The sequence below is a fragment of the Ailuropoda melanoleuca genome, chromosome 4 (assembly GCF_002007445.2).
Source record: "Ailuropoda melanoleuca isolate Jingjing chromosome 4, ASM200744v2, whole genome shotgun sequence".
In the NCBI taxonomy this organism is placed as follows: Eukaryota; Metazoa; Chordata; class Mammalia; order Carnivora; family Ursidae; genus Ailuropoda; species Ailuropoda melanoleuca.
The window spans coordinates 11,674,607-11,683,914 of NC_048221.1; the positions used below are offsets into that span (position 1 = coordinate 11,674,607).

The 9,308-nt window shown below is 45.4% G+C and overlaps 1 protein-coding gene across 1 annotated transcript; it reads right to left on the reverse strand.

The window, feature by feature from the left end:
• Positions 1 to 1,290: 1,290 nt before the first annotated feature.
• CLEC4O (C-type lectin domain family 4 member O) lies at positions 1,291 to 7,148 on the reverse strand. The gene is made up of 6 exons (XM_002930717.3): positions 7,067 to 7,148; positions 6,037 to 6,090; positions 5,851 to 5,940; positions 3,782 to 3,933; positions 2,809 to 2,912; positions 1,291 to 1,429 (listed from the first exon to the last, which is right to left on the reverse strand). The coding sequence occupies exons 1-6, from the start codon at positions 7,146 to 7,148 to the stop codon at positions 1,291 to 1,293; spliced, it is 621 nt and encodes a 206-aa protein (XP_002930763.1).
• Between the last annotated feature and the right edge of the window lie 2,160 nt (positions 7,149 to 9,308).

A 9,308-nucleotide genomic window follows, 5' to 3' on the forward strand; every position in this document is an offset into this window, starting at 1 on the left:
AAATTGCTATTTTACCTAATTCAAAATAGCATTTGTTGGAGAACAATTCTTACGACAGAACTTAATTTGTTGTGACATGACTATCTAGCCATGAGTGACACATGCATAGGTAAGTAGCATGGCCAGGACCAGGGAGTGGCTGTGCCTAATGCTAATACCTGATGTCTACACCTTCTCATCAGTCTTGGTCTCAAGACTTCAGGCTTGCAATTGTGGCGGAAACTCACATAGCTTTTGGAATTAACAGAAGGGGGTCAGACACATTTTATATGAGATAGAGTTCCACTGCATCTCTACAATATAGATCATTAAATTTAATAAAGGTCTCTAAGAGGAAAAAAGGGGTCAGACTCTGAGTAGAATGTACAGAAGATATCAGTTGATTTGGGCCCAGTGAAGGAATAGATGTCTTTAGGGAAGCCAGGCCAATGGAGCATCCCAGGCAAAGAAAACTGCAGGGGCAAATGTGTGGAGGTGTGAGGAGCATGAGGAGTTCAAGTGGCAGACTGTGAAGGGGTTTTTGAGATTTAGAACCATCTCACTCCTTACCAGAGAGGAGACTGGACCAGCAGGAGATGCTGAAGAGGAAACCAGAGAGGCTGCCCGAGTTAATGGTGATGCTGAACGAATGTGAGGGGCCCAATTGCCCTGTATCCACAAGCATTGGACATTTTAGATCAGAAGAAAGCCATAGATACAGGGATTTTAGGAAATGGGACTTGGCCCCCTGTATTGGTCAGCTCAGGTTTAGTGTGGGCAGTGACAACTGCTGACTTCAAAATCTTAGTGGCTGACAACCAGAAAGCTTCATGTCTTGGCCATGCTTTTGGTCACTGTGGATCAGCAGACTCTGCTTGAAGGGGTCTTCATTGCAGGACCAAGTCTGAAGGAGCTGCCCTCTCTGGGGAGAGCTGGTTTTGTGGCAAGAGCAAAATAAAGATGGCAGAACCACATAAGGCTCTTAAGATTCCTGCTTACTAGTGGCACATGTCAATTCCCATCACACATCATTGGCCCAAGCAAGATCCTGGATGAGCCTGGCTTTAGTACGAGTTAAGAATTACAATCCTCCTACAGGGATGGGCCGAGGACTGCTTCTGGGGCATTTCTGCCACTCAGCAGAAATCAGGAAAGGAAATAAAGGGTGAGCAAGCCTAACGCCAAGAAAGGGACACGAGGCTTTGGAGAAAGACCCTGTGAACTCAGAACCCAGAAAAGGCAAGCGTGGGGCCTGAGGCTGTATAGCAAGGGTTCTACATCATCCCAGGGAGTGGGGTATAAGGTCTTGGGTCAGCAGTTCTGCCGCCTCTCACAAATGAAAGCAAATCTGCCTAATTCATAGGAGAAGTCACTCCAGTGTCCGTAGCTGTGCATCGTCATGCAGGCTGGGACAGCTACATTATCATGTAGCTCCTCGGAGTCCCAGTTGCTGTAAAGAGATGCCCACAGATCTCTGAGTAGAAGGGTCAGTGCCTGAGCCCCCCAACCCTGCTCTCTATGAGTGAGTGTCTGGCCCTGAGGGTCTTGAGGCCTCCAATGGGAATCATTTATTGAGCTCATCTTATAGTAGTCATCTGGTCAACCCCTTCCCATTTCTTTTTTTTTCTGAGTGGAGAGACTGAGCTCAAATGGGAGTGACAACAGGCAACAGTCTTCAGGGAAGCTGAGGATCTCCATGTCCTGGGACCACTATCTCTGACTGCCTCATCCCACTGACCCTCTCCCCTTCTCTGAGGTCCATTTACCCTGAAGCCAGATTTTACCCTGTCCAAATTCTAGCTCTGCCACCTGCTATCTACTTAACAGTCTTAATGTCTGAGCCACTGTTTTCTTCTTTTGCAAACTGGGAGCATGTTCTGAGGATGTGTTTATCGGTGCTCAGACAGCAGATGAGCTTACCAAGGAGGTGAATTCTGCCCTAAGCCCGGACCCATCTAGAGCAGTTTGCCAGACAGGGAAAGGTGATGCTGGCAGATGGAAACAACCAAACAATAACAAAGAGTGTGAGGAGGCAGGTAGCTGCCAGCAAGGCATGGGGGGTTCAGTGTTGTCCCCACCAAAAAGATGTTCCCACACCCTCACCCCAGGTATCTGTGAACATGAAATTATTTGGGAAAAGGGTCTTTGCAAATGAAATTAGTGAAGGATATTGAGATAAGATCATCCTGGATTAACTGAGTGAGCCTTAACTCCAATGACAAGTGTCCTTATAAGGGACAGAGGAGAGAGGACACAGGGGAAAGAGAAAGCTCTGTGACCACAGAGGCAGTGATTGGAGTGATGGGCCTGTGAGCCAAGGAATACCTGGAGCCACCAGAAGCTGGGAGAGGCAGGAAAAGATCCTCCCCTACAGTCTTTGGAGGGAGTGTAGCCCTGCTGACATGTCGGTTTGGGATTTCTGGCTTCTAGAACTGTGAATTAATAAATTTCTGTTGTTTTAAGCCACACAGTTTGTTAGAGCTTTGTTAGAGGCCACGAGAAACTCATAGAGTTAGCAAGTGCTACATTATTATACTCCTTAATAGGCCCAATCTGCATATTAGCACATTAAGGCTCTTAGAAGTCCTACAACAAAGAACCAGTTTGGCATTGAATTCATTGTTTCTCAAGCACTTAAATGGGAATACCCTCCCCAAGTAAGAAAATAGCAATAGTTGGTATGGTAGAAAATGTGGTATGTTGTTTGGGAGTTGTTGCAGGTTAATAGTGAGTGGTCGTAGACTCACCCGTCAAAAGCCCTGCCAATCTCTTAGGAGGGGAATATTGTGGGTGATTAGGGGCACCTGCATTGCAGACATGGAGACTCACATGTAGGTGGGTGTTGAGCCATCCATCCACCTGTGGTTGCCTTTCTGGCCCTCTTTGAAGAGGCCTACCCAGGATGTCACCTGCGCAGTTGATGTCAGGAAGTCCTAGAAGGGAGAAGACATACTGAGAGGTAAAATTCCATTAAAGCTGAAAGGACAGAGTTTGGAATGTCTGGGGGTCATAAGAGGGCTAAGGTACAGAGGAGCTCTCAGGTGGGCTGGCAGACAGAGACAGCCACGCACAGCACTTTATATCCTGATGCAAACTCCAGACCTACTATGTGCATGTCGTATGGCCTCAGACAAGTTACCCACCCTTTGGTCTCCCCATCCATACAAAGGAAAGAATAGAGTCTCCACCTCTTACCAGATTCTCAAGATGGGAAGAATCGATTGTGTGAGGTATGTGTTCCTAGAAAGAAGTACTGGACAAATATTGGCTGTGAATGTTTTTTAAGGTCAATGCATGTCAGAGCAAGGGGTTTGATCTGTAGGCTGTAGGAATACCTCTGGCTGGAAACCCAGCTCTAAGGACATTCTGGATGCCCTGCTTTGAGCCACGCCTTGTTCCTGAGATTATTTAGATCCTGCCCCAGACTTAAAAGCAGGCAAGCCTGGTGCAGTGTGAAGTTCTATGATGAAAGTCTCTGATGGCGTCATGAGAGAATATGGAGAAAGGATGTTTGTATTGGGGTTTTGGCAGGTGAGTGAGAATTCTCCACACAGATAGCAAGAGTAAGAGTACTCCAAGCAGAGAGACCTACATGAATCAGAGCTTGGAGGCAGGACCACAGTGCAGAGAATCCATTCCCTGCATGTCTTAGCAGTGAGGTTCAGCTGCAGCAAGAAAGGAAGGTCTTGAAGACCACACTAGAAGTATTATGCTAGATCCCAAAGGGGACAGAAATATGAACCCCCAAATACTTTTATAATCCCTCCCCACCCTGCTGAGATTCCGCCTTTCCCTATCCCACCTGTTCTGTTCTGCTGTTGATGATAACCAGGTGAGCTTTCTTCTGGACACAAGAATCATTAGCCTGGGTCCAGGTGAGGTTGTCCGGGGAAAAGAAGTAGCAGGAGCCCTGAAAGACCTTCCAGTCCAGGGGGCAAGGCTCACAAGAGGATTCTGTGGGAACGGAGCCATTAGCAAAATTGGCATGTCCAGCTTTCCATCCACTGAAGCGCTGTGTCACCCATCACCCCCTGGTCACATTCCCAACAGCCTCCTCTTGAACATACCCAACAGCTGGAAACTCACTACCTGGTAAGTTGGTGCTTCCCATTATTGAACTGTATCAGAAAGAAATATAAAATGCTATAGATATCCTATGAGATGGGGAAAAGGGACTCAACACTGTGAAGTTAATATCCTACTTTTGTATAAAATAGAGGGACATATGTTTGACATCCTTATTTGCTTGAAGAAACTCTAGAGCAGAAACTCTACAATGCACAGGACAGTCCCCCAGTGCAAAGAATGATTCAGCCCCAAATGTCAATAGCACTCAGTTTAAGAAACTGTGCTCTAAAGGAAAACATATATAACACTTAATACAATTACAGTGGTTCCTGAGGGTTAGGTGGGAACTTGGCAGTGAGGGCTCAAGAGTGAGAGAGAGGATTCTCGCTGCGTTCATCTATCTCCAGTCAGTGAATAGACACAAAGGCACACTCAACTAATCCTTGTTATTTGCAGATTCTATATTTGCAAATTCACCTACTTATGAAAATGTATTGGTAACCCCAAAATCAATACTTATGAAGTTTTCCTGGTCACTCGCAGACATACATAGAGCAGCAAAAAGCTTGAGTCTGAAGGAAAATCAGGCAAGGCTCTGCCTTCTTGCTTCACCTCTCAGACTGTAAACAACCATCCTTTCCACAGGCCATTTTATGCTACGCTTTTCACATTTTTGTGCTTTCTGTTGGTGATTTTTGCTGTTTAAAAAGGTCCTTGTGGTGGGTGGGTGGCTCAGTTGGTTAAGTGCCTTACTTCGGTTCAAGTCATGATCTCAGGGTCCTGGAATCGAGCCCTGAGTTGGACTCCATGCTAAGTGGGGAGTCTGCTTGTGCTTCTGCCCCTCCCTTGCTCGTGCTCTCTCTCCCTCTCAAATTAATAAATAAAATCTTTAAAAATAAAATAAAATGAAAAATAAAAAGGCCCTCAAGTATAATGCAGAAGTGCTGTCAGTATTCCCAAATGAGCAGGAAGCCTGCAATATGCCTTACAGAGAAAATGCACGTGTGTTAGATAAGCTTCATTCAGGCATGAGTTCAAGTGCTGTTGGCCATGAGTTCAATGTTAATGAAACAATATCTATTAAATATATTGAAACAGAAACACATGAAAAATGGGGTTGTATTGATCAGTTGACAAAACATTATGACCAGAGGGTTAAATAAACCTAACACTGTTATTTCTCCTAGGAGCAATGATTCCGTATTCACCAATTCATCATTTGCAGGGACTTTATAAAACATAACTACATGAATAATGAGAATTGATTGTACATATAGTGAATGCCATACACTCATGCAAAAGTTATATAAAAAACATGTGGCACCAAGAGCACCCTCTCCAGTAGCATCCAATCTAGAGGATTGTTTGGAAACCAGGAATCTACACTGTGGCAAATTCTCCAGGTACTTCTAATATGCCGCTATGGACCAACCACATTTGGTAACACACCAACGTGGTATGAAAAATAAAGGCTCTGGATCCTGACCATCTGTCTTGAAGAAAATACTGTTAATTATCCCTATGTTACAGCTGAAGAAACTGAGGCTCAGCATGGCTTAAATGGGTTGCCCAAGGTCATATACAACCACAAGCCACGACCGGGTCTGGCTGTCTCAAAGTTCTTGCTTTCCTGGGAGCCCTCCACTACAAATATGATCTGATCATATCACCAGAACTTTCTAAAAAGATCTGAGAAGCCATTGGTATCAAGGTGCCCCTCTGAGAGCCAGTGCTGTGGGAAGCCCCACCGCTACAGGTGCTGAAGGCAGCACAGCCTCTCCCCTCTCCACCTCCTCTCCTTACCATTGCCTGCCAGTACAGCCTTTATTTGCCGGAACACTTCGCCCCAGATGAAGTCCCGGTCATGCCCGGCATCCCCCAGTCCCTGTGTCACTGGGGGACCCAAAGAGAAAGGGCTGGTGAAGGTCTTGGCAGAGAGAGGAGATGTGTTTGAGGGGCTGGAGGCCAACCATGTCAAACCCTACTCACCTTTTTCATTCAGTTGAAAGACTTCCTTCTGCACCTGCTGTGTCCTCTTCAAGACTGGGGAGAGGCACGAGGAGGTGCTCTGGACCCCAGAACCTCCCTGGGATCTCTCCCTGTTCCTCAAACCCCAAGTGGCCAAGGCTTTCCCCCATTCCCAGGGCAAGGCATTCTGGGGCTCCGAAATGCCCCACCCATTTTTCAGATGAAGACATTGAGGCCCTGAGAGGTAAAGGCCCTTGTCTAAGGCAGCCAGTTAGTGAGCAGTGAGGCAGGACTTTTATTCAGGGGTGTCTGTTGAGCCAGTTCTCTCTAGTAGTTAACAGGGAGCCTGGAGTTCTAGTCCAGGTCAGGGATGAGATCTGGGGAGACACTCACCAATGACTCAGACTGACTTCAGCCCATGCAGGACCCCAAATGCCTCTGAGACTGATCGGCAGGTGAGCTCCGTTCTGTTATCATTATGATCCCCCTAGGGACACAGACCAACCCCCCCTGCACCAGCCCTGCAGACCTGCCTTTGCAGGTTGGGAGTCAGTGTGCTTGTTTCCCTGTGGTCACCCTGTCCCCACCAGCCCATATGCCTTACCTTCAGACAGGGCCACACTGAAAATAATGACCATGAGAAGCAGGATCAGAGACACAACAAGGCAGAGATACTTCCATGTCTTGTCCTGGGATGTCTGTCCCCATCGCCCTGGAGGAAACCTGGTCAGCCTCCCTCTCCCCAAGGACGTACACTCTCTTGCCCCCTGAGATGCCTCAGACAGTCTGCAGGAAACCGCCATATCCCCTGGGGTATTCTGGGTTCACTACTGGACCCACCTGATAGGGAGGACCCAGAAAAGGCTGGAAAAAGAAGCCCACCCTTCTAGGATAAGAAGTCATGGGGTTGAAGGACAGTGGGATGAGGACGGGCTTCAGGAAGACTCAAACCTTAGATATTCCCTTCCTCCAACCTGTGAGGGAATCAGGGCAACCTGGCACCCAGCTTTTGCTGAAGTAAAGGGCCCCTAGTCCCAGCTCCTTGACTCACCAGTGTTCCCCTGCTGCGGGGGGAGTTTGGCTCTCAATGCTGTAATCTCATTAGGGTTTGAGGACTGCCTGGCTTCGGCCATGGCTGCAGTTCACTGAGCTCTGAGATGCCCCTGCCCTGCAGGGTTTTCTGGGTGATCTAACCAGCTCTTGGAAGGAAACACCCTCCTCCCCAACCCTCCTACACTTGTCTTCCTTCCTGGCTCAGCGTGGGGCCCCAACAACTCTATATGGCTGATGATCAAGTAATCCAATGGGGGAAGGGACCTGGGCACCTGGGGCAAAGACAGTGGGCACCAAGCTTTCCTCTGCCCAAGGTGGTTAAAACACAAAACAATACAGAACCGAATCCAAATCCCAGTACTTACACCATTGCCACTCTCTGCTTCTAACAGCTTTCTGTGAACAGTTATCTCAGGTTTCCCAGTTGTGGACATTTGACCTTAGGAAATCATTTACGTGATTCTTTTCTTGGCTACTGAGGCCAGTTGCACTTCCCAGCACCATTCATTCATTCATGCATGCATTACTCTAGCTAGCTAATTACCTATTTATTATTTTAAAGTTTTAAAATTTTGAATATAAGGAAGAAAGAGCTAGCATTTATTGACTGCCCTCTGTCAAACACGATGAAATGCCCTACACACTCTATTTTCCTCTTCACAAAAAAACTGTCCAAAATAGCGACTGTTCAACACAGAATAGATGAAACGCTTGGCATGGTGAAAACACAAGGCTAATAAAAAGCACAGCTAGGATGTAAATCTATCCCTTCTGACACCAAGCCATCTTCCCCATTATTCTCTGCTGTGTTGCCGACCTCAGTACTATGCACTTGAAAGAAAAGAAAGAAAAATTACTAGCCGTCTGTTATGAGTTGACTTGTAACCCTTATCCTCCACAAATTTATGTGTGAAAGCCCTCATCCCCAGGACCTCAGAATGTGACTGTATTTGGTTGTTGCAGATGTAATCAGTTAAGTTCAAATCATACTGGAGTAGAGTGGGCCCCTCATCCAATATGACTAGTGTCCTTACCAAAAAAAAAAAAAAAAAAAAAGGAACTTGCACACAAGGAGAATATCATGTGAAGATAAAGGCAGAAGTTGAGGCAGGCTTCTACAAGTCAAGAAATACCAAAGATTGCCAGCATGCTACAGAAGTCAGGAGAGAGGCTGGTGACAGACCCTTTCCTCACACCCACCAGAAAGAACTAATCTTATGACACCTTGATCTGGGACGTCTATCTTCCCAAACTGTGAGACAACAAATTTCTGTGGTTTAAGCCACTCAGTGTGCTGCACTTTGTTATAAAAGCCCCAGGAAACTAATATACCACCTATTTTGCATATTGCATTGCAATCCTTAGCCACATGCATACCTATTTTACACAATTATGACCATAGTAATATATATAGTGTTTCCTCATGCATCTAGGAAATCCTGATAATCTTTTAAATAGGAAAAAGTGTTCATGCTTATTAGCAATCAGAAAGATGCAACCTAAGTGAACAAGGAGATATTATTACATGGATATCAGATTGGGACATATTTTTAAATCCGTCACTAAGTGTTGGTGAAGATATGGAGCAACTGGAACATTCTTATGCTGTTGGAGTGAGTGTAAATTGGTGCAAAAATTCTGGAGATCTGTTCAGCATAAATGACAAAGCTGAGAACACACATACCCTTGGGGTTGCATTTGTAAGTGTATGTCCAACACAGTTGCATGCTTATTTGCATGTGCTTATTTGCATGTTTATTTCATCACAATTTTTTTGTAATTGCCAAAATTGAGAATAATCCAATGCCCATCTGAGTAGAATAGAAGAATACAACCATGGTATATCCATATGATAGAAAAATAGAAAACATACATCAATGAAGATAAGCCAACAAGAGCTGTATACAAGAGCTTGGATGAGTCTTTCGTATTTTATTCTGGTGAGAGAAAACACACACACACACACACACACACACACAAGATTACAAAAACTATCTCTCCATAAGCAAAAGCAAGTATTCAAAAACAATTTGTGCAACCTACTCTCAAATGGATGAACAATGAAGAGTGTGTGAAAGTTAAGTAGATAGGTAGGTAGATGATAGGTAGATAGATGATAGATAATAGTTCAATTAAGCAAATCTAGCACAGAGTTAGTAAATGGTGAAACTAGATGAAGGTCACACACTTTCATTGGACTATTCTTGCAACCTTTCTGTAGATCTAAATTTTTTCAATTT

Coding starts and splice junctions, on each gene's coding strand:
- CLEC4O (XM_002930717.3), bottom strand. CDS start 7,148: ATGGCCGAAGCCAGGCAGTCCTCAAACCCTAATGAGATTACAGCATTG. Junction 3,934..5,850: donor GGCTGTACTGGCAGGCAATG/GTAAGGAGAGGA, acceptor CCGTTCCCACAG/AATCCTCTTGTGAGCCTTGC. Junction 1,430..2,808: donor GGCTCAACACCCACCTACAT/GTGAGTCTCCAT, acceptor ATCTCTTTACAG/CAACTGGGACTCCGAGGAGC.